This window comes from Pyrgilauda ruficollis, unplaced genomic scaffold (genome assembly GCF_017590135.1).
Source record: "Pyrgilauda ruficollis isolate IOZ18807 unplaced genomic scaffold, ASM1759013v1 scaffold45, whole genome shotgun sequence".
In the NCBI taxonomy this organism is placed as follows: domain Eukaryota; kingdom Metazoa; phylum Chordata; class Aves; order Passeriformes; family Passeridae; genus Pyrgilauda; species Pyrgilauda ruficollis.
Window position 1 is genome coordinate 5,959,018 of NW_024526044.1, and position 25,205 is coordinate 5,984,222.

At 45.1% G+C, this 25,205-nt stretch overlaps 1 protein-coding gene across 6 annotated transcripts; it reads right to left on the reverse strand.

Moving 5' to 3' along the window:
- Positions 1-2,163: 2,163 nt before the first annotated feature.
- STAU1 (staufen double-stranded RNA binding protein 1) lies at positions 2,164-24,857 on the reverse strand. 6 transcript variants are annotated; one of them, XM_041478446.1, is made up of 15 exons: positions 24,709-24,857; positions 18,784-19,060; positions 17,874-17,998; positions 16,975-17,131; positions 15,939-16,077; positions 15,102-15,267; positions 11,095-11,193; positions 9,511-9,723; positions 8,819-8,962; positions 8,060-8,206; positions 7,171-7,243; positions 5,462-5,829; positions 4,604-4,726; positions 3,806-3,891; positions 2,164-3,137 (listed from the first exon to the last, which is right to left on the reverse strand). In XM_041478446.1, exons 2-15 carry the CDS (start codon positions 18,974-18,976, stop codon positions 3,050-3,052), a joined length of 2,121 nt encoding a protein of 706 aa, XP_041334380.1. In that variant the 5' UTR covers positions 18,977-19,060; positions 24,709-24,857; the 3' UTR covers positions 2,164-3,049. The 6 variants fall into 6 exon arrangements, with proteins under 6 accessions (XP_041334380.1, XP_041334381.1, XP_041334378.1 ...); XM_041478447.1 differs by having other exon boundaries at positions 5,462-5,781; positions 9,511-9,741; XM_041478444.1 differs by having other exon boundaries at positions 9,511-9,741.
- Positions 24,858-25,205: the final 348 nt, after the last annotated feature.

The following is a 25,205-nucleotide window of genomic DNA, read 5'->3' on the forward strand; positions in this document are numbered from 1 at the left end:
GGGATTCTGTCAGCGTCTCCCATGTGCCAGCTCACAAGTGCCAGCACAGAACCATTCTTTTCTCTGGGCAGGAGAGACAGGAAGAGATGAAGTGTTCTTGAATTGCTAAACAAGGCCTTGTCAGATTAAATGTTTCACGTGCCATCCTCTTCACTGCTACATTGTTATGTTCAGGGTTCTTTTAAGATCAGAACTGACTATGAAGAAATCCAAATTTTGGTTGGGATACAACCTCTGCTTTCCCAACATAATAACCTAAACCAGAAAATCAGATGCCTACAATATTCTTGACATTTCTAATACAGATTGTGGCTTTCCAGCAGATAGACTTTATTTTTAAAAAAGGCATCAAGAAAGCCATTAAAAGATCTTCCTGAACTGTCGGGTCAGCAGCTTCACTGTGATAGTCAAAATAAAAGTCAGCACAAATTTAAGGGTGGCTGGATAAACAGCTTCATGAGCTTCTGCCAAATCACACACACTGTCCTTTTAGAATAGGAAAAATCCCAAAGACAAAATTCACAGGATGGATTACTGCTATGGCTTCAGGCTGCTTCCCATTCCCATTCAACTCTCCTACAGAGCCTTTTATAAGAGTTAAATGGGGTATTTTAGCTGTCTTGCAGGTTAACATTCCCAAAAACATTTGGCACAAATTCTTTCAGATCTTAATCCTGAAACCAAGACTGATGGATCACAAAGTCACATTTCTTCCTCGGGGAGTCAGGCCATCAGGCACTGAAACCAGGAGCGGAAGATGGAGAGCCCAGCGCTCCCTGCCCTGCCCCGGGCAGCTCTGCATGCAGAATGGCTGCAAGGTTAAAAGGCTGGGGCAATAAGGGGGGCAGTTCTGAGAAACAAGAACTCCTTTTCAGCTGTGTCTTCTGCCTTCGCTGCACCAGGCACAGAGGAGACAACAGGAGAAGCAAGGGACTGTGGTACTCAGGCAAAGCCCCACTTTTATCCAGAGCTCACGTCAGCTTACCCAGGATCCACGCGCTGCCACGGGGTGTCCCAGCAGGAGGCTGTGACTGCAGCAGGTCTGGGAGAGGAGACACTTCTCTTACACAGGCCCAAGAGGGGATCAGGGGGTCTAACAGCATTGCACAGCTCCCTGCGCCAAGGGCCTTAATCCAGGTTCCTACAAAACACAGCATCAGCTACAAGTGACTGCTGCAGAAGAGTCCCAAGAGCAGGCTCTAGGCCCATCCGAGGAGAAAAGTCAAGTGCAGCAGATGAGGGCAGGGAGAAGCTGGGCCCACTGCTCTCAGTGCGCTCCCTGCTTTCCAACAGCAACGGTTTAGTAAGGAGTTTCTGAGGTGGAAAAATTTGCAATACAAAGCCTCAGCCTAGCAAGTTTCTTTTAATTTTTAAATGTACAGCATTTTAGTTCTACAAATGTTAAAAAAATTAAAACCAAAAAAACCTTTACAATGTTTGGGGGTTTTTAGCTTATAATGATCACACCCAACGTGATTCAATGCAATCTGGTCTGCAGTTCCTGTGGCCCGATTGCTTTGGATGATGCAAATAAAATGGCCAAGACATTTAGCTCTGAGACAGCACCTGCAGGAACTGCCCTCTGTGGCAGAAGTTCCCGTGGGCGCTGCACACAGGTGAAGGAACTGCTCCTGCAGGTCACAGGTAAGTCAACACTGACCGTAGCTCACATGGACGAGACACCGACACGTGCCAGCCTGCGGGGCCGGGCCGGGCCGGTGCTGCTGCGGGAGCCAGGCTCCGCTCTGCAGCACTGCCCCAGCACCGTGAGGCACGCCAGGCTGTGGCTCAGCTTACAAGCAAACAAGGAAACAGAGTTAAAGTCTCTACTTCGAGGAAGTCCCATCCACTGGCTGTGCCAGGCTCCTCGTTGAAGCGAACTTTTAAGTGTCACTTTAAAGTCCAGTTTGAGTTCTCATTAACACAGCTGCACTAACACTGTGGCACAAATAACAAACTGTACCCACATTACTTTGCATTTCCGTGCTGTGCCAGGTCTGCACACCCTGCACAGCACAGAACATAGAACATTCTCTATGCACTCGAGAACCACTGGAAGTTACTCCACAGCTCAACACACTGCCCAGACTAGAGCACAAGCATTACAAATCTATAAAAAAGCAGCCCCTGTGGTGGTGTACAGGAATAAACTAACCAAAAAAATTTAGTATTACCATTTATTGGTGACAAACACTACGTTTTACTTACATTCCATGGGGAGAAAAAATTCCAGCGTAAACAATGAACGGAAGCAGTACTGAACTCGCGCGGCTATCGTGCTGTACCTGGACCAATGCAAACCTCAGCGCGCACCGACCGTGCGCAAGAACACAACATCAAAAGCAACACAGTTATATATAAACATAGGTCATTTTTTTCAGCCCTACATGGAGATGTAATTAAACAGTATAAAGCACTCAAGGAAAATCAATCTGCAGTTTTATATGCACTACATTGAGATCATATCCTGTACTGTAGTGAGCTGTGAGCCACCAACACACAGTCCCTAAAACAGCTCAGAGATCACTGAAAGTCACGTTGCATTCGAGTTCCCCTACCCCACACTCAAGAAAACTAGAAATCAACCAAAAATGATCAAACCAAATTTAAAATTCCTAAATTCATTCAACCATTGGATAATTAGGGTGGGCTTGCAAAAATATGGGGCTTTTTAAAATGGTGGGACACAGCCTGTTTCCAGTGAAACGCTGCTATTCCAATAAAACCAAAATAACCGCATACATGGATATGATCTTCCCAAGTTAGTTCACAGGTAACATGTCAGTCTCAGAAGACAAAGTTTCTAAACTGTGCTATGGTTCTAGATACAATTAAGAAACTTTTAAATGAAAAATGTATAGTGTCATTTCAATCAAAACAACATAATGAAACTAAAAATGTATCACTGTTTGAAGAAAAAGCAACAGTTATGATTTAGACACTACAGTAGGTTGTAGAGACTGTAGCACTCCAACAGTTAGGTTACATTGAGAGGAAGCATTTGATTTTCTCTGGTGCTTTCAGGTTTGGGTTCAGTCAAGAGCCTGTTTCAGGCAGTGCTGTCCAGTGTTTGTCCCAAAGGGTTTGCGCTCGCCGGTTTGAGGAGAGGGTCACTTTCCATTTCTTGTTTCACACATCTAAAATGAGAAAACACCTGTTACTTAGGAGACAAAACACTATTTCCACAAATAAGATACTTAAATTGGATACAAATAATTTGATGTGCATTTAACAATTTGTTACCATATAACTGCCCCAATTTTTAATCAGTTAGCACTTTGGTAATCCCACCACTGTTAATTTGAGAGCTTATTATCTCAATTAGAGGCTCAACTTTCTCCCAAACCGAGCCAAGAGAATAATTTGCACTTCTCCATGCTTCTGCTGAAAATGAGCTTCAACTTCAACCCCTGCATGTCCCTTTACCTGTGACACACAAGACTGCAAGAGAGAGAGAGGAGCACGTGGAACCCCAAGGCCACTGCAGAGTCACACTCCTTAGAGAGAAATGGGGCAGCTGAGCTGAGGGAGGCCAGAACTGCTGGGGCCCAGAGCTGTCCCACTGGGCTGGGGTCACACCACAGGCAGCACACTTCACCCACTCACTCCTGCTCAGTGCTTTGCCTTGGACACATGGAAGTGACAGGCTTGGCCACCCAACCCTGCCTCTGGTGCTGCTGGAGGGCAAGCAGCCCTTGGCATTTCAACCCTTCTGGCAAATCAAACCCCTCACATGTTATTTGTCTAAAAACTCTCACAGGGCTAATTTCCATCAGTGCAAGGGAAGTTGGTGGGAAACACTCACACAGACATTGGTCCATTTCCTGTCCTTGGCATCTCTGTGGTTTGTTGGTCCAACTCAGACAGCAACTTTAAAATATTCAATGCAGCCTAAAGAGAAGAGAGAGCACTCAGCAATTCAGCCTCTGGACAGTTCAGTAATTTAGTGAAGCACTCAACCCAAACAAATGTTCTTATTTTGGCGATATTTTTCAAGAAGTTTTTTCAGTTCCATAGTTATGGTGGAAAATGCAAAGGTGTAGAGTTTTATCTTGCTTCATTAAACAATTGGATGGTGCTATGACTGGGGATTCCCACTGCACTTGTTTCAGTGCTGGGGGAAAACTAACACACCAGGACTAGAAACAGCAAGAAGAGACACTAAATTAGTAACAGCTCAAACTGTGCAGAGCTTAAGACAAAGGAGAGAAAATTACACAGAACCAGTGTCCTTTTCCACCTCAGCCCAAGTATGGTTCCCAGTGAATCATCAGCCCATTCTGATATAATAAGGAAATAAGCTGAGATGCTGTTAGGTTTATACTTTCCTTTTTGTGCATTTACTGTCATGGGCTCATGCAAATACCATCAACACGAAGCATTTTGCTTTTTGTAGACCAAAACTGTGATAAAATGTTTAGTGTATTAGGCATTATTTAGACTGCATTCTGATATTATTAATCATTACTTCTGCAGCCTGTGAAATATTAGACAAAATTAGCCAGGCAACTGTAGAACACCTAATTGCTCCCAGCAGTGATATAAAACCTTGGTCTCCCCTCGGGGAAGGCCAAGAGCAGCACTTCAGCAGGGTTCCTCATACCATGTCGTGGCAAGACTCCACATCCTTTCCAATCCCATGACTGATCAGCGGTGGCTGAGAGGAACAGTTTATAAGAGATACAAACTCGTTCTTGTTATTTTTTGGAAAGTCCTTATATTCAACCTGAAGAAAAGAGAAGGATTTATTTCTTTTCAGTTAACCGAGTACCGGGAGTATATCACAACTGCTACAGATTATCTGCCCACATATGACACTGAACCTTTCTTCTCATCATTCTCTCAGCCAGCAGAACCCCTCTATTTGAAGTTTAATCTCACTTACAATGTTTTTTAGTACTCACAAGAGCTTGGCAAGGCTCCTGAATTGCAAGTGGCTACGTAATGATGATTGTTACTGGAACCTTTATTCTGATCACTGCTAGCTGCATTTCAAATTTCTGTATTATGCTTTTTGATCCACTGAGCTCATCTGTCATACGAATATAGGAACTTAATGCAATTCCCATTAAAGGGAGCAAATGTGAGAAAACACAGAGCTTACAGCACGTGCTAATGTATGACAGATTAGTGAAAAAACCTGATTTCACATCAGCCTAGTTCAAGTCCACAAGGTCTTCTTACATTGGGACAACTTATAGAAAATGCTTTTTTAATTTTGTTCTTCCAAGTTCTCAGAATAGCACTGAACTGGGGCTGAGAATGGTACAGAAATACACACTTGAAAATTAAATTTAAAAATATGTAAAATTTGGTACGAGTCATGGGTAAAGCAAAACTGTTACATGAATTTCAGCAGGCTCAGAACTCATCTCTCCCCAAGAGAATTTAAAAGCTTTGAACAAACAGAAGGCTGGACTTGGATAGCTCTGGAAGAAGTCCCGTGAAGTGGAACACCTGCCTGGATTCCTTGGACGTTGGAAAGATAGTCCAGCTGCTCGGAGGGCCTGGTCAGGGGCCCGTGGGGGAAGTGGCCTGAGGAGCTGCTGCTCTTCAGGATGGTCTCGGCGGTGGGAGAGGTGCCCCCGTAGAGCAGCTCCCGGGCGATCATGGCCGTCACCGTGGCCTTGGCGGGGTTGGGAGCTGCCCGACTGAACTCTTTGGTGTGGTGTCCTTGATTGGCTCCTACAGCCTGTGCAACCTCAGGGACCATGGGAAGAATTCCAGCAGGAAGCTGCTGATGGCTGAGATAAGGCATCCTAAACTCATCTTCTTTATTACCTGGGAGGAGAGAGGTGCACACTGAAGAGCTGCTGTTTGAGAGTCCTCCTGCAGGCACACACAGGCACCAAAAGTCACTTGGGAAAAAAATAATTCATTTCAAATTACTTTTGACATGCTAACTGACTTGGTAAGCTCAATCAGCCTTTGGAGGGTCAGAACTTCAGCATCACCAAGACAGAGTTTTCTTACTGAATTACTGACTCAGTGCAACAGCTGCTTCTGCCAAAGGGAGCACCTTCACCTCCAGGAGGAGTTTCTCCAGGCCAGTCAAGCTCACAGACACCTCAGCTGCAACCATATTCTAGATCTATCTTTTCCTTTCGGAATTTTTCATTCCATCATTTAAACTGTAGGAGCAAATAACGAAACCACGGAATGGCCAGTGCCACCACTAAATGATGTAAAGAAAGTGACAGTCCACAAAGTTTAAACTGTAATTGTGAGAACAAGCAGGAAGGAAAGGTAAAATGGAACATCAGCACAAAGAGGCAAGACTATTTACAGCAAATGTCCAGCCACAGTCAAATGACAGCAATTTGCTGACATTATGGTATAAGTGGAAGAGGGATAAGAACAGCTTTTTAAGGGAACTCAGATCTATGGATGAAACAGGCACAGGTGTGCTCAAGAAAGGTGGGGAAGATAGTGCCACCAAAATAAACCAAGGAGTCATTTTTATGGCAGAACAGATTAATGAAGTTCTGCAGGACTGAGCTGTTTCAAGTCTAAGGATGAAAGCCACAATTTGTAAATGGAAGAAAACAGGGATAGCAAAATCTGAATCAGGAAGTTTAGCTAAGGTCCTATGGATGCAGTAAAACAGTACTAAAGCTCAAGTAAATTCCAACTTACTATAATTTAAATAGCAAAGTTATACTTAAACACGTAAAGTACCTGAAATATGCTCCCCAGAACAGCAATCTGTGGTGACAGACAAACTTTCCATAATGATTCCTCCCACCAGATGACATCCCAGAAAGCAATGTCTGTGTACAGGGTGGCCAGGTTCGAGGTGTTCTGGCTCCAGCCTGCCACCCTGGGTGTGACCACCACAACCATTCACTGCCTGAAACAAGGGCAGGCACAGCTCCTGCTCTCAGTCATCAGAGACCAGGCACAGCCTGAGGTGCTCTGGGCAAGGCCCTTCCCTCCCTCTCCAACTCTGCCTGAGGCTGACCAGTTAGTACTGACACCCTTTCTCCTCCTCAGGAAGAGGGCCTTGGGAGGAATAAGCTCTTTGGGGTTTGAACCAAACCTTTCCAAGGGCTGCACTTGGTCTGCAAGGCAGCAGCTGCACAGCTCTGCTCATCCCAGAGTGCTAGATGGCACTGCTGAAGGGACCTGCCACCCCCAACAGGGCCCTGCTGCTTCCACCACGTTACTCACTGGCTGAAGTCTCTTCAGAGCCCGGCTCAAAGAAGGTTACTTTTCTTCCATCACCTGGTTTCTTCACTGGGGTCTTAAAAATAAAAGGAAAAGAACTCAAACACACAACATCTCTTCAAAACTTTTTTCCCCCCAAATGTTAAAGTTTTCAAGATGCAAGTGATCTGACCAGCCAAATTTTTACTGAAAAAGTTATTATTCAAAACCATCAATAACTACATTGCTATCAAAAAAAAGAGAAGTTCAGTGATTCTTATTCACTGAAGGCCTAAAACTACCACATCTCAGAGAACTGGTGTTAGGAACAGAGCTACTCAGAAGCAGATACCAGAATAAAGCCAGTTTAACTGCCATTAGTCACTGGTGCTGTGAGGAGAGCACACCAGACACCAATGAGCACGTGTGGAAAGGAGAAAACCAACCCTGGGATGGCTGTCTGAACCCCCTGGCTGCAGCTGCTGATTCACCAGCAGAACACAGGAGGCTCCTTCCCTAAGGGACCCACCAGAGAGACCTGTAACAAAGGTCTCACTGCAACTGTGGCAAGGCTGTGTAAAACTATTGCTAGCAGAGGACTATAACCTACAGGTCTGCAAGTTTCTAAGACCAACTCATTGATTATCACAGGTTCTGAGACGTTTCATAAAGCATGAATACATAAATTTATGCTTCTGATGAGACTTTGATTTACCTGAAAACCCAAACACTTAATGTATCCAAAACACTGGATATTTAACATTTTTTCAAAGAGCAGTCCCCTCAATACAATTGTTTCCTGGCTGGGGCAGAGGGAATGAACTTCCTACCCTGTCACTGCCTTGCAAAGCTGCTTCTGTTCAGCTCAGCCTTTGCTGCAGCATTAACCAGCTGCTGCTTCCTCCAGACTCACCTTCTCTTCCGTCTTTAATGCTGGTTTTGGAGGCTGAGGTTGAGGGACTTTGAAACCTAAAATTTCCAACATATTTTCCGCTGCATTGCGTTTAGCAACCTTTTTGTTCGTGCCCATTCCTTCAGCTGTGTGTACACCAACTTTCACCTGGACAGAAGAGGAAGAAAACTCAGTCCTTAAGCAGCAGTATGGGGACTCCCTTATTAGTGAGCTGTGTCTTCAGCATGCCATGAGTCACAAAACAGTTCAAGTGATCATTGTTCTGAGCAAGTTGCCATTTATTATCAATAATCATTGGCCTTCAAGCCACCTCCAGCTGAGTGCCATGGTCACAGCCACAGCCCCAGCTGTGTGCCATGGTCACAGCCCCAGCTGTGTGCCATGGTCACAGCCACAGCCCCAGCTGTGTGCCATGGTCACAGCCCCAGCTGTGTGCCATGGTCACCAGGACAGCCCCAGCTGTGTGCCATGGTCACAGCCACAGCCCCAGCTGTGTGCCATGGTCACAGCCCCAGCTGTGTGCCATCACAGCCACAGCCCCAGCTGTGTGCCATGGTCACAGCCACAGCCCCAGCTGTGTGCCATGGTCACAGCCACAGCCCCAGCTGTGTGCCATGGTCACAGCCACACCTCCAGCTGTGTGCCATGGTCACAGTCACAGCCCCAGCTGTGTGCCATGGTCACAGCCCCAGCTGTGTGCCATGGTCACAACCCCAGCTCGGTGCCATCACAGCCCCAGCTCGGTGCCATCACACCCACCTGCATGACGAACTCCCTGCGCCTGGGCAGCCCACGTTCTGTGATGAGCATGTACTCGGGCTCCTTCTCCTTCTTGGCCTGCTGTATCTGGGCAAGTCTGCTAATGGGATTCATTCCTTGACCGTATTCTGGACTTGTTTGCAGCTACACAGAACAGTGTTCAGAAAATAAGCCAAACTTTACAAATATTTGGTTTAATAGACAGAACGCAGCATGCCACTGAATTAACCTCTAGATTTTAAAAATACTGAAATAAAGGTTGCTTAATGAAACACTGTCACAGCCAAAGAGAAATACTGAATTTATCTGACTCCACTGTCACACTTGACCACATGTAACCTACCCTGCTAATAGCTTTACAAACCCTAATCCTGCTGTATTAGGAGGGACAAGCTTGCAGGAGAATTTGTACAAGCAAAACCCAAAGCTGTAAAGTCTGAGGCTTGAAAGTCAGAGCTTGATTTTTCTGTGCTGCTCTTTCCTTTATAAGGTTTCTCTTTCATCTTGTATTTACTGGTAACTGCTATAAAAGTGGTGTCAGAACCCCATTAGAGTGGGAGCCAAAGACCAGCTCATTTGTTGCACCAGAGGGCTGGTAAAGGCTGAGCAGCTGAAGAGTGTTCATAACTGACCCAGAAAAGCCTCTCTGATGATTATTTGCACAGTCAGATTTCCAATCTTTTCCCCCTTACCTTCACTATTGATTTTGTTTTCTTTTTGATTCGTGGCTTCATTTTCTCAACTGTAGGAAGGGGTGGCAATTTTTTCAGTTCTTCTAGGACTGCTATTGCAGCATTTTTCTTTGAGATCTTCTTGCTCTTTCCTTCACCTTCACCCATGAATTCTCCAACTGATACCTTGGTTACAAAACTCTTCATATGGGGAGGACCACTTTCCTTGGTCACCTGTTTCAGAGGGAAAAACTGAGTGAAAGCGTGATAAACACTTATTAAAAATGGCAGGGCACATTGTTTATAGCAAACTTCTCTCAAGAACTAAGGATAAAGAGATTTTACATTCTCATACAATCCAAAAAGTGAAACATACTCACTCTAATAACATATTCCCACCCAAATAAGCATACATTTTTAGAAGATCGGATGCACCAAGCAGTAAACAGTATTTACAGAAGTCATTAACCCATCTTATTTAATTTACTGATTTACTGCTTCAGTACAAAAATAGGACTGTTCTATTTCACCAGTGTGTACTTCCCCACAGTTAACAGCACCTCATTGAATATATCACAGTACAGCAATAAAACATTACAGAGGAAGCAACTCTTTGGGATCTAGCATTTTAGTCCAGAAATTCTGAGTTCTGAACTCTGAAGTTCGGAAGAATTCTGAAGACATCTAAGAGACAGCTGCCCGCTACAGATTTAGGCTTTTAACTCCATTCATAACACATCACACTCCAAAATATCCATAAAGTCAAAAAGTAAGAATGAATTTTAAGAGCTTCCACCCACAATTGGCTTTGTGTGACAGTGTATTTTTACCAGTGATGCTCAGGCTAATCTGCAATAATTGAAAGTTTCGTGTAAAATTTCATAGAACAGTTTCAGAAGCAATTTAGTTACACACAATTGCATTTTCTTACTACAATAATTCAGATGGTTGGCTTAAATATTACTCTGCCAGCTCAGAAAAGCAGCATGATAAATTAATATTTTAGTGAAAAAGAGACACTCCTGTGGAAGCTCCTGATTTCAGACAACTGAAATGATCAAGAGGGGCAAAGAGGCAGCAAGCAGCCAGGCCAAAGGGAAAGGAAAGTCAGATGCACATGAGGTCACCTCATGGCAAGAAAGGAAACCTACTCGTGAGGTTCTGCACTCAGGGGTAGTCCAGATCAGTGCTTAATTAAGCAAATACTTCCATATGTGTCTTTCAGAGTGAGCTCTACTCTTTTGCCTCGACTCTGCACTCCCATGTTCTAATCATTAATGCAGGGTCGTGTTTTGGTTCTTCACTGTAATAAGCTTTCCTCAAAAAGCTCAGAAAAAAAGATTGCACAGACAACCACAGCATAGCTGTTCACTCCATGTGATCATTTCAGGGCATGAATTTGTGAACAGGTGGATTTTTCTTTTTTCTTCCCTTTACCACAAAAACTCCAAGACAATCAAGGTGACTGTCAAAGGTTAAAGTGTATTCACAACTAACGAGACACGTTAAAAGTCAGTTGTTTAGGTTACCTAAAAGAGACTCAACTTAATGTGTACCCTTAATAGTCTAATAAAAACAAATCTAGAGCTTGTAAAGTAAACATACCTCAAAATTCACAGGCAAGTTCCTTTTAAGTGCAATCTCAAAAACTTGGCTTATTTCAGATTTATTGAGATTTTCATCATCTGGTTCTTTTCCGTTAACCTAAAAGAAGCATACTCTATTTAAAATAAAGATCCTATTAAATTGAATTTTATCCATTCAACCACTTTACTGAACTCTCCAAATTTTAAATATTCTAACCTTTACTGCCATGTTACATAAACATGAGAAAAGCAGCCCATATACTACAGAACTGAATCTTAAAAAGCTCATTAAGGTGTATGTATAAAAGCTTTCAAACCTTCATATTTTCATGTGCTCATTACAAGAAAGAACAAATGGAATAAGGGCCAATAGGTTTAAAAATGTGTTTATAGAAAATGAAATTGAAGTGCTAAGTGCACCGATTTCCAAATGGAAGTACCTTTATGAAATACAATTTTCATATACTGATTGGACATTTGCACCAAAAGCACTAAGACAGGATCAAGTAAGAGAAAGGGCAGGAAAAACAAAGATTCTGAGAGTGGGACCAATGTGAATGAGGGGTGGCTGATGAGCCCCTGGCACAGTCGTGTCTTTTCACATGCTCCATGTAAGTGCTTCGTCTGCAGCTTTGCTTTCTCATGTCAAGAACAGCCTATCAGGAGCTTGCCCTAAACCAAACATTGACCATCTCTGAGAACTCAGACCTGCTGGGACAACACTGCCAGTGAAGCTTTCCCACAGGCATGTATCTCCGGGTGAAACTTTGACTGGGATTCCAGAAGTGTCACTGATGCTGGCACCAACATGAGCTAAGGCATGTCGACAGCAACAGAGAAATTTCAGGTGTCCAGCAGTGACATTGGAAAGATTATGATAAAGATGAACAGCAACAATATCACCGATTATATCATGCCACAATACTAGCTATGCAAAGAGGTAATAAAAATGATTTAAGTATCTTATTGGAGCAGCAGCAGGGGAGCTGAGCTAGAGCTTTCATGGATTAAAACTTGCTGGATGGCAGCGAGCATCCCCCATGGCTGCTACTAACAGGTTCGTTTAAAACACAAAGGATTTTTTTATCCCACCAGTTAAGACAGGCTTTTCCCACCTTACAAAAAAAACAGTTAACTAAATTAATCTCAAGTTTTCACTCCTCCCACTGTCCCATGAGACTTCACACTGTTCTCCTGGGCTGCCCCTGTCCATCAGGCTGGAGTCTGGGCCCAGCCCTGGTGCCATGGCAGGGCAGGGCAGTGCCAGCCCTGGGGCCATGGCAGGGCAGGGCTGTCCCAGAGCCCTGCTCCCCTCCAGAGCCAGCACAGCCCCCAAAGTTCTCCACCATCGCCTGCCAAACCCCAGTGCCAGCTCCAAAGGACCTGCAGCACATTCCCAGGAGGAACACTGGAACTCCTAAGGCCACGTGCACTCCAGCACTGCCAGGCAGGGTCTGTCCCTGCCCTCACTCACCAACACTGCCACAACTTCAATTACAAGCACTTTTCCTCTCCTTGTAGTATCAGTGTTCTAGTGTTTCAAATTCTTACATTTTTCTTTGTGAAGATGACTATGACTTGTCTTTATTGGAATAAATTTTCCCACTTAATATCCTCTCAAGAGAATACAAACAAATAGAATGTAATTATCTGCTCTATTGCAGTGTATGTTCTTAATACATTCCAAGTCTGTGTGCACAGTGCAAAATGAAGGTTCTTTTCTTTAATACATTTATCTAAAAAGAGTGAATTATTAGCAAAATAATCCTTAACAGTCTACAACTATTTTACTGATTATTTTGACTCTACTTGAGTTCTGGATCAGTTTACTTTATAAATAAAAAATAATCATACACACACTCTCCCCCTTTCCCTGCACACTTCAAGGCAGATGATGCCTAAAGTTTGCTTTTGAGGTATTTTGCATGTTTGCATTGACCAAACTCTCCAAGAATTATGTGCCTCTAAATCTCAGTGAGAGCCCAAAGCATTTACCATTCTTAGCTCTGATCACATTGTTCAAGCAAATTCCACAAGTCCTGTACTCCGTTACGAGGGACTTGCCCTCTTCCAGGGGCTCCTTCCAGTTCCTTCCCTCCCTCAAGACTCATGAGCAAGTGCTGGACAGGGAGGAGTGCTGCCCAGCACTGCAGTGCCTACCCACAGCCAGGCCTGAGCCTGTCCTTCCACATCAAGGGCATGAAGAGCAGCTGCTATTTACCAAGTGAGCTGGCAACAAACACAGAAGTAAATTTTGAGACAAAATTACAATTCCTGCCTGAGCATAGTGCTAGGAAGCCCAGCTGTCCATGTTTCCTAAGCTTTAAGTCAATGTTTTATCACCTCTCTTTGAATATGCCAAAAACTCATCCTGTTCCTTGCCCAGCACATCCAAGCCCAGCCACACTGAAGGTCCTGTGAGCTCTCCCAGCACAGCCCCCTCTCAAAGCTCTAACACCCAGCTCAGCTCTGCAGGCAGGGCTTGGTCCAGCCAAGAGCCAGTATTATTACATGCTTTTTCCTGCCACTTGCTCCTAGACTTGCAGCCTGAAAAGCTGTGGGAAATGGTCATTCTTTCCCTTAAAGTCTAATAATTTTACTCAATGATTTCTTCTTAGACTCACAGAATCATTTAGGTTGGAGAAGATCTTTAAGATCATTGCACCCAACTGCTATTATGCACTGAATATTTTCTAATTTAAAAATACAAAAGTAAAATTCCATAAAAACAAAAACTTGTAAAAAATCCCCCCAAATAATAAAAAAATGTACAAAATTACTCCCCCTTAAGACACGTGAGTTCAAACATCAAACATTCTGACACAGAACAATATTCCAGAATCTGGGGTTCCCAGAACTGAAGGGGAACATCCTCCTCTGCTCTGGCCTCTCCTGCATGACAACCAGCTGGCCCCTGCCCACACTGTGCCAGCCACCAGCTCAGATTTCAGGGCAGGCTCAGTCCAAGTCCCAGCATCACACTCTTTTCCCAGCAGCTTCTGTAATCCCTTGGAGCCTCCATCTTTCAGTCTGCATTCCTCCAGGAGAGCTTTCCCCTCCCTAAATCACCCACCTCCACCAGTGCCTCCCCAGCCTCTGCCCTGAACTGTCAGACCCAGTGCTCTTGCCCAATCACCTGGGCAATGCCCACTCCCAGATTCAACTCCGTGCCCCTTGGCTTCATGCTTCCTCAAGCCTCTTGCTCTGCCATTCCTGGTAGTTCCCAGCCATTTTTTTTTCTCAGTCTGAGACCCCTTGTTACCTTCTTGTCCAATTCTTCATTTTCCTTCATTTCTCTCAGCACACAGCCAGACTCCGTATCCCAAATCCCCGGACTGAAGTTACAGTTCTGTCTTTGCCCAAAGCAGCCAACAGACATGAAGGGCTGCAGGCTCCCAGCCAGCCCAGCAGCAAAGCAACTCCTGTGCTCACAGTGAGACCTTCTGCCTCAAGCCACTCAACAAAAAAGCATGAAAAACACAATAATGGTATTGGAATGGAAAGTGCTGGGCAGCCATAAATATATGAAGGGATAAAAATTGACTTCTTATATTCCTATCAAAACGTGTGTTTGAGTCTACTATTCCCATGCATTTCCTGCTCTTCTAGAACTTCCATGGTGCTTTCCAAAATCATGTAGGAATTTGTCCTAGGAAGTAAATTCATGCCTGAGTTTTATGTTGCCCCTTTATGCACTTCTCCAGAAGTTTGTGTATGATCTGTACCTGGTAAGATATTAATTCCTATCTATGCTTCCAGTGCTCCTATCTGACAGAGGTGTACAGCATTGCTGTGGAAAAACATGACAGTAAAAAAATTAACATAACTTCATCTGGGAAAATTCTAGTTCCACAGAAATTTATGCTTTTACATCAAATTGTTTCTATTGACACAAGTAAGTCACCACTGCTACACAGAATCAGATTTCCCAACTGTCTCCTCAACTCTCAACAAGGAAAAAATCTACAATAATATCCCAGTTTATTCTAGCAATTTATGCTTACAACACTTAAGATTAATTCCCACCTCTGGTTTCTCAGGCAAGGGCTCATTCTGCAGAACTTTCAGAGCTTTAGCAGCTGCATCATGCTTAGCAGCTTGTCTTGTTCTTCCCTTCCCATGAAACTGCTGCCCTCCAATTGAAAGCTCCACTTGATAAAGTAAAGGCCCAACAGGAAATGGGTAAAAGTACCTGCAAAGAGAGAGGGGAATAAGCAAATTATTTGGCCTGCAAAGGAAACAGACACCTAAGTCAGATGTGGGTCAATCTCTTGGATATCAGTAACCACAACAGCACTGAAGCACTAGTTTTAAAAAGCCAAATTTTGATTTAGAGCCTAAAAGAATTTAGTGAGGTACCTTTGAAACAAATATTGACATTCCTTGCTTTACCACAGGAACACATTTCTGACCAAGTACTACACCAAGGCAACATAACCGCACTTGTACGGACTTGGCAAGCCAGGGAGTTTTGAATTTTAATTTCCTATGCCTACAAAAAATTCTTTAAACTGCAATTTTAATTTAAATAGTCTCAGAAGCAGCATCAACCTGTTTTCTCCACTTTTGCTTTTACACAGAAAGGAAATGCAAGAAATATTTACCAAATATTTAGCTATATATTTAGCTATTTGCTTAACGAAGCTGGCTATACCTGAATACTCTCAAAAACACTTCACCTCTCAGTCCAGCTGCCTTGCCCCACCCCAAAGCAATGAAGCACTGGAAATAAGGCAAGTTACAGATACTGGGGGGCGGACTCCTCCCTAGCTGCTGCCTCCCGAGGCGAGTGCCCCTGCAGGGGGACGCGGGCGGCTCCAGCGGGGTGCAGAGGGGGAGCCTGCACCCCGAGCCAACACCTACCGTGGGGGGTAGGTGCCACCTCGCATGGTGTAGCTGTAGGTGGATCTCATCCCTGTGTAAGGGTCGATGGGTTTGTACATGGGCTTCTTCCCCAGCTTCATGCAAAGTGCATTCAACTCCACTGTGGGGGTTACACTGTCTACAGAAAAAGGAACAGAAAGGGTTGTTCAGCTGTCACAAGGAACTGAGACAATTTAAACTCTTATTGCTGGCTCACAGCAGGGAAAAATGAGCTCAACTTCTGCCACATGCAGCATCTTAAATGACTGAATTCCAAACAGAACTGCTAATGAACAAAAAGAGAATAAGTCTATATGATGCACACTAAAGCGTCCCAGTACAGCTGTGACAAATCCTGTTACAAAAAAAGTGAATTTGCTGGGAGCTCTTATTGGATTTGTTTTGGAGGGTTTCATCATTTTGCTTTTAATTTCTGAAGCTGCTAATTTACCTACATTTACAGTGTATCTAACAAAGTGCAGAAGAAGAATTTTCTGCAGTGAAAAAATTTCTCCAAATATACTTTTAAGTTACCAGACTTAATGCTGCATCCCTTCTGAGTCTCTTGCTTACTGAGAACGATCAAAGGTTTCTCTGTCCTCAACGACCTAGAAGGGTTTCTATGACTCTTCACTTTCAAATTGCAACTGGCCTTGTCAAAAGGCAGGTAAATTGCTGCTGAGGGCTAAAACATTTCTCTCAGTGCTGGTGTTGTGGGCATGAAGAACTGGCTCCCAGTCTGTTCTGACTGGACAAAGAACACTCAGTAAGTGTCATTTTTTCTACCATAGGTCTCACTGGCTCAGAAATCAGCTGTAATCCAGTACAAGAGGTCTGGTGTAAGGCAATTGCCAAAACAAAATGACCTATGGAACAGATGCACAAAGTAAGTACTTGCTAGCTGACAACTGCTACTGCCAAACAGGCGCAATCACAGTTTTTATTCATTCTTATACAACTTCAATACATACCAAAAGCAGAAAGGTGTATTCTCTGTATGTATGATTATTTGAAATCAGTTTGTTGTGGGATGTACCTGGATTCTTGCCTTCACTGCGAGATGGACGAGCCGTAGGTTTAGGGAATTTTGTCCCTTCCAAAGCTTTGGCAGCTGCTGCATGTTGCGCTTTTTTAATACTAGTTCCTTCAGCTTCCCAGTGCTGGTCCCCAAGAGTCAGCTGCACTGTAAACACCTCAAAACCACAAACAGGTATTTTGTTAAAAGCTTCTCCAGAATTTATGTAGTTTATCAGACCCTCTTACACAAAATGAGTCTTTCAGTGATGCACAAGTTGAGAATTCAGTAATCCAAGCTCTCCTTAACTCCCAGGTCATCTCCAGATTTCCATCACTTTGGACATCAACAGGATTTTCCTAATTACTGAACTAAGAATTTCACAACAATTGTAGCTGGCAAATATCCTGCATGAGACCTGACAGGTTAAAAACTCAGAGCAGCGTGGGGAGAGGTGACAGCCCCAGGAGAGCTGCTGTGCCCATGTCACTGAGCAGCAGACTGGAAACTCGCCCTTCTCTGTGACACATAACTCCACTCTTGCTTTAATCCTCTAAAAGGTTTATTAAAGATATTTTTCAGCAGTTTGAAAAAGTTAAGTTCACAATGTACCATCTGTGGGCTTCTACATGCCCACAGATCAATGAAACACAATTGAACAGATGTTCTGAATGCTATTCCAATACTTTTTGTAAATGTTAACTCCTTCACACCTTGAAGCTCATGTGACATTTTTGGAACTCAACTTTTTACTTCCCAGGTACCAGCCTCACACTTCCCCACCACCGAGGCTGTGGGGGGCTTCCCTTTCCATTACTCTGGATTATTTTGCACCAAAATCACACACATTGTGATTTCTTCCCACTCCTGAAGGTGCAGGAGAGGAGCAGCAGCAGTAAGAAACTGGGATGCACACTTACCTTAGAATGAGCTGGACCCTGCTCACTCAGAAGCTTATACTCAGGCTGAATCTTGTTGAAACGGGCTAATTCATTCACAAGACACATGGGGGTTTTCTCTTTGGGGTTTGCCATGTTTGAAGGAGCTGAAAGGTTACATAAGATCCAATAAATGAACTGGTAACTGTGAACTTTACTATCAATTTTAATTAGAAAAAGAAATCTCAGTGGCTTAGCATCTAGCTGTCTGCAGCGCTGGAACAGACAGCTTTGCTCACTGGCCAAACTGGTAACAATCTATTGAACTTTGGGTTTTCCAAGCAATGCTCATGCCTAAAAAGCACCATCATTAAATTCAAGGTTCTAATGCAAGCCAGAAGTATGAAGTTAGAAGACTCCTGCAAACAGCTCACATCTCATCTAGTACATGTCAAGGAACAAATCTCCCAAGTATTCCTCATTATTGTTGCTTTGAATAATTTCAAAAACTCAGTTAATTTCATTTCCCTTCTCCTATTTTTCCCCTATTAGCTATTTTTTATCACCCTTTATTTTTTCAGTTGCATTTTGATAGTATAATATATTTATCATTAAACTGGTCATAAAAGAACTAAAGATAACAGAACTAAACAAACTATTTCAAACAACACTTTTTCATACTTAAAACAAGCTACCGGTAGAAAAGATTGATAGTAATGTTTCAAAAATTTAATGCAATACAATTAAAAATGTTCTTTACTATTACAAACATATCAATTAATTGCTGGAACTTTATGTAAAAGTATGCTTCCACCTCTCTCCAACAGATTTCATTCCATAGGGAGCTACTGCAGTTGGATAAATATTACTTTCAAATTACATGTAGGTGCAAGACATCAGCAATATATCATGCCAAACGATAAGCATTAAAATTACTGACCCTCTATCTTACCTGCAGCTGCATTGGTGGATGTAACTGAAGCAGAGGGCAAAGCAGAGTTCTGGATAGGTCTGCCTGCATTTTCAGAGGGCAAAGAACTGGTAGTAGAAGGAATACTCAAAGGCTGTGAAAGAGATGGGTTTTTATTCAGTATTTGGCTCCCCGCAAGGGCAGCAGAAGGATTCTGAATCTGAACTTGAGACATGTTCACTTCCAACCAGAGCAGATTACTGCAGGCAAACAGCTTTGAACGCAGACCAACTCCACTTTTGGAAGCCGAATTGCTGACCTAAAATGTGAAGATGAAAAATAGATTATACTGAATATTTAGCACTGAAACAATTCCTCCAGCGGCGCAGAGGGCAGCAGCGCTCAGCCCAGCACCACGGTTCCTGTTCTGTCCAGTCCCTCACACACCCAGCGTGCACAGCAGCTCCACGCACGCCCACCGTGTTTCACACTTCTTTCATTCTCAGAAGAGTAGTACAGAAGCTTTATTTATGCTCATTCATTACTGCCCATCTCTTTTCCCCACGACTGAATCCACTTAGGAAGCAAATCCTGTTACTTACACCCAGAGCCACTGGTTACACACTGAACAAAGAGCGACTTCCACGGACAAATTACATGTCATGCATTCTACCATTTGAAATTAAACTTTTTCACTTAGAGGGCAAGAAATAAATACAGTCTTTACAAAAAAACTATTTCGAGAATACATCCTTTATTATTATCATAGAGTTTTCCCCAGGATCATCAAGAATGCCAAGCTGCTTATGAGGGGAAAGAGCAGGAAATGCTGAAGTGGCTCTGGCTGGGAAAAGCAAAGGTGAAAGAGTTCATGAACTGTATCAGCTACATGTATTCTGAAGGTTACTTTGATTTAGGTCAGGGCATGTCTCAGGCACAGCCCAAGCACCAATTCAGAGTCACTTGGCCCTGCAGCTCTGCAAAGGAGTGTAGGAAGTGCTCGTGGCACCTGTGGCCGTTTTACACCCCGGGAGTGCAGGACGTGCCCGTGCGCGGTGCAGTCACACATCTTCCTGGGCTGACAAATTAGCATTAGATTTCTCTTACACATGGATGCAAAATTATCTCCATGTTCAGCCAGTGGAACCTAAATAGACACAAACACGTCAGCTGTCCATATCCACTTACAAGCCACATATCAATTTATTTATTAAAAATACATTTTACAGCCAAGTAAATCCATTTTACACACCAAGGCACTCACACGTGCACACACACACCAGTCACCTACAGGTCTGATCAGGGCAGCAAACAAAGGTTTATTCTTTCCTAACTCATAGGTGAAAAGGAGAAATCACTGCTCAGCTACCAGCAGAGGGCAATTAGCAGCAACACAACCCCACTAGTGCTCTGTGAGCTTCACATTCTGAACCTGTGAATGGATTTCCAAATGTGAGAGGAGCAGCAATGAGTCAGAGGGAACCTTTTAGCTAGTTACTGACAAAACAAGCCAAAGAGGAGAACCAAGATTAATACATTCATGGACAGAGAGATTTCATTATCTATTAAATAAGAGGTAAGAAACTCCTGGGAAACAACAGATACATCACCAAATTTACCATCTGGAGTCTTTTTACTCCAGAAAAAAAAAATCATAAACATGCCAGACTTATCATGCTACCCACCTGGATAACTTTGTTTTTACTAGAGAGCAAAAATAGTTCAGGTCTCATTAGTCCAGGAGACCCATGCAGATTGTACTCAAAACAAATCCTACATTTGACTACTGAATTTGCAGCAGTGACACACGGGGTGCGTTGTAACTCTGAGAGTGGCATTCGAGAATCTCTCCAAAGGACATTAAGAAATTGGAAGACAAAGAAGAAAAGTATTTAGAATAAGACTCCAGGGTAAAAACTTTACAATCACTAAGTTTTTTTTCCCAAGAACATCACTAGAATCACTGAAAATTTTCAGATATAACACAACAACAGTAATTGCCTGACAAAGACTACACCAAAGTCTTGCAGATGAAGAAATGCAATGAAATCTTGCAAGCAGAAAAGCAAACATTCCTTTCCTGCTGAAGTGCAATGTCTTTCTAAGGAACTGAAGTTACAGTTTTCAGTCACCCGTTTTAAGAGGACAACACCAAAAGTTGTTATTTTGATGAAAAAAAGATGTTATTTTTGATTTTATTTTTGTTATTGTGATGTCAGAAACATCAGGATGCTTGAGATCATGCTGGAAAGGAAGCTTGATATTGCTGAAGCTTGATCGTGAGACTTGTATGACCCTTCCATTACCACTGACAAACTGCTCAACACAGCTGCTTTTCCAAGCAGAATTTCCAGCCTGCTCCAAGAATCTTCCTTGCTCTTTCCCCAACCCCAAGTGATGTTTCTCACCCAAGCAGTGGAATCTCACAATAGTGCTCTTTGCAGAATTACAAGGATCACTTGCCAATTTTCCTTCTGTAGTGAGGTTTCCAGTTCTTCCCTAGTGAAGCTCTTCTTCCTAAGAGCTCTAGAGATCAGCTCCCAAAATTAGACTCAGACCTTCATTCACAAAGCCAAACCAAAACCAAGCCACAAACTGAGAAACTCTGGTAGTTATTAAAATTATATAAATTCTACCTTTTGGCTACATTTCCAATCTAGTGATTTCACTCACAAATAGGCTAAAACCATTTCAGTGCTGCATATGAAACCTGTCACTGCACGGACTGCTCTAAATGGAAATCAAAACCTATTTTATTCTGCTTACAAATATAGCACAAAGTGTTTAATCCTTCTTTTCCATGCCTAAGCCAACTGCATGCACATGCCAGCAACATCATTCCCAGCCACAAAATGGGGGAGAGCCCAATCTTGGTCAGGGTTAGAAGAGGACAGAGCTCTTGAATTTACTTCAGACAGGCATTCCAAACTCTCAGGCTGACTCCCAGGACTGTGAGCAGCTCTCCTGCTGAACCAAGGAGGTTCAGAGCCTGAGCCAGGCTGGCATCACACCCAGTGCTGACCAACAGCACAGTGAAGAGGGAACACAAGAGGATGACAGCCAGCTCAACTCCTCTTCTACAGGGTTTTCTGGAGGCTAAACTAACCATCTGAAAAACAAGGAAATGCATCATATTTGCAGGCAGGGTCAAGACCAAGTTGCATAAAGACAACAGAATTTTCTCTCCGAGCCACTCCTGGTAGCCCTGCCAAGAATGAACCCCTGCAGCTCAGCAGAGCAAGCCCAAGGGGCTGTGCAGGCACTGCCCGCTGGTCACCATGGCACAGACACCACTGATGGGCACCAGCAGAGTGGAGAAGAGTTACAACCAACACCACTTCCTAGCACAAGCTGGCGCTGCCAGGCTGCTTCAGAAGAAGCCCTCCCCACGCCGAGAGGCAGCAGGGACAGCCAGCCCGAGCCAGGTCTGCAGCAGCCCTGCTCTGCATCAGACACTGAGCCCTCAGCTGCACCCTGCACCCACCTGGGGACCAGGCTCCAGGCACAGGCAAAGCAGAAAAAGCCCAAAACATTCCCTTCAGAAAACGGCTGAAGGATCTGAACTTGTGTGTTCTGAAGAGGAGAGGGCTGGCTGGGGTCTGAGACCCAGCAGCTCACGGACCTGAAAGGATTTTGGAGTGGCAAAGAACAATCTGTTCTTTACGGTTAAAGTGACAGAACAAGAGGCAACGGGTTTAAAAAGCACCACGAAAGGGTTCCTGGCAGTGTCACTGAGGCACCCTGCTCTGGGGGCAGAGGGCTCCCGTGGCAGGCTGGGGGCACCCTGCTCTGCAGAGGGCTGCACCCCAGGCTGCTCACACTCCTGACCCCCACGTTTCCACTCCAGCCCAGGGACACAAGGGCCTGGCTGCTGCCACACTGCAGCACAGCTTCACACGGGTCCTGCTCCTCGGGGGCTCCGAGGGCTGCAGGGCCGACGCTCTCCCTGTGCCCCTCGCTGGCAGCACCCTGGGGCACACGCTCCCCACTCCACCCCGGCAGAGCAGCCTGGGAACAGCACAAACGCCAGACACAGCCGTCAACAGTCTGAGGCACAAAAATAAATACCCACAAACTCTAGGAGATTTGTTCAGATGCTGTTACCTAAAATACCTTTGAAAAACCCACATTAGGGGCAGCTTTGTAACACACAGCATAAAACTCTCAAGCTGCTGCAACAGTGTATAACAGCATCTATTTACAACTGGAAAGTCTCACTGTAAATTGATAAACAACAACTAAATTTTACAGAATTAAGGCTATCTGCACAAAATGTAAAATACTAGTTGAACAATGTTTTCTTCTTAGATAAATCTTCTGCAACATTTCTGAAACACAGGGTCCTTCCCAAAAGTAACACTGTAGAAAAAGAGGCTGCTCTTTTTGGTAAGGGCACAAACACTAAATGTTATGCAAAGTAGTCTGGGAGCCAAGGTATGGATTATTAATGAGAAGAAAAGCTAAAATTTGAAAGTAAAAGCTGAATGAACTACCAAACATACGCATAAACAGACAGTTCCAAACAAAGCAAATGGATAAGCCAGGCAGTGATGTAATGAATAAACACCTCACTGATACTTCTAGCTCAACTACTGCTGGGACAGAACAGTGCACGGATTTTGGCATTTCCCCGCAGTGGAACAGGGCACAGAACCCAGGGACACTGCTGAGCCAACATGCCCAGATCTCCTGCACTGCCCTGGGGCATCTGCAGCACCTCCAGTGAGATAACCAGCCCTGGCAAGGAGCCTGGCCACAGGAGCCAGGAAAAGGGCTTTTGGAACGTTCATTTGTCTCCAAAACAAAGCTGCTGCTCTTCAGGAAGACCTGAAAGGCACAAAGCAATTTCCAGTTTTGCTCTGACTTTGTACAGTCATATCACTTCAAATTTATTTCAACCTATGAATAATTTTGCCACAAAACACATTTTGACTGACTGGTACTGATAGTGCAAAAATGATTCATGATGTTATGAAAAACGCTGAACAGAGTGGCTGCTTAAAATAACGACATAAAAAGGAATTGTTTCTTGCATGCATCTTTTTAGAAGAGTTTGGAAATAAGTTTGTGATACAACTTCAGAAAATAGAAAATACAGTAACAAATTCAGCCCCTGGGCTTTTTACATTCTCATCAAGATGTGACAGACCCTGAGTGAACCTCTGTAAAAGTCAGAACACACATCTGTTGCATGTATGAAATAATCAACAGACAAACCAGAAATCACTTTATTGCATTGCAGCCATAGCTGCATAATCAGAACTCAAATTCTCATGTCCACTAGTATTAAAAAAAAACAAACCCAAAACATTGCCTCCAGTTTGAGCAAGGGACCTGTGCAGTACACTAGCACGTTCTAGTTAGAAAATACAAGATTTTACAAATATACCTTTCCAAAAGCAGACCACAGACTGCATTCAGATATTTTGGTTCTCTGCCATGTGTGCACACACACACACCTAGCCCTGACTGACATTCCGAGGGACGCTCCCCCCGGCCTTCCCAAACCCTGCTGCAACAGCAGCGCCACAAACACGCAGCAGGCGGGGGCAGCGTCCCTGCCGGACAGGGCAGGCCGCGGTCCCCGGGCCACGCCGGGGCTCGGGAAGCCTCGCACGGGACTTGTTGCTTCACATCTCCGGAAAAACGAGCGTTCTGCCCAGGAGACAGGGAGGCGATGCTGGGGCAGCGCCGGCTGCCAGCCCCGGTGGGAACGAGGGCGAAGCCGGGCTTGTCGGCCCGGCTGTGCCAGGAGCGGCTGGCGCTGCCCCCGCCGCGGTCCCGACAGCCCGACCGGCTGGCTGCCGCTCGGGACGGCCCCGGAGGATGCCGGGCGGGCACGGCCGCAGGGCGTTCATCCCGGCGGCCGAAGCGGGGAGCCCCCGCTGCCGCCCCGAGCCGCGCGGGGCCGGCGGCGGGGGAGCGACCCGCGGCGCCGCCGGGCCCGGGCCGCCCGCGCCCCCTCACCTGCGCTGGGCTCGGCTCCGGGCCGGGGCGGGCGGGGGTCGCTCAGTCCATGGGCCGGGCGGGACCGGCGGGGCGGCACAGGGCAAACACCAAAGAGAATGAGCGGGGCGGCGCGGCCCGCCGGAACTGACGGCACCGCGCCGGGGACGGGGCGTCCGCTCAGCCAATCGGCAGCGAGCGAGCCCCCAGAGACACCGCCCCTCGCCGCGCCTCTGACCAATGACCGAGCAGCCCTGCAGGGAGCACCGCCTCCTCCGCGGCGACTACGAGTCCCAGCGTGCTCCGCGGGAGCCGCAGAGCGGGAAACTACAGCTCCCGGCGTGCCCCGCGCGGGGCCGGAGCCGGCTGTGCAGCAGCGTCCGCGGTCGCTTCCGGTCCCGCCTCGTCCGTTCCCGCGGCCCGGCCCCGGCCGTTCCGGCCCCGCTCCAGCGGGCCGTGCGCCCGGGGGAGGCGTGGGACGGGCGGGCACCCCGCGGGGCCGGGGCCGAGCGGGAGGG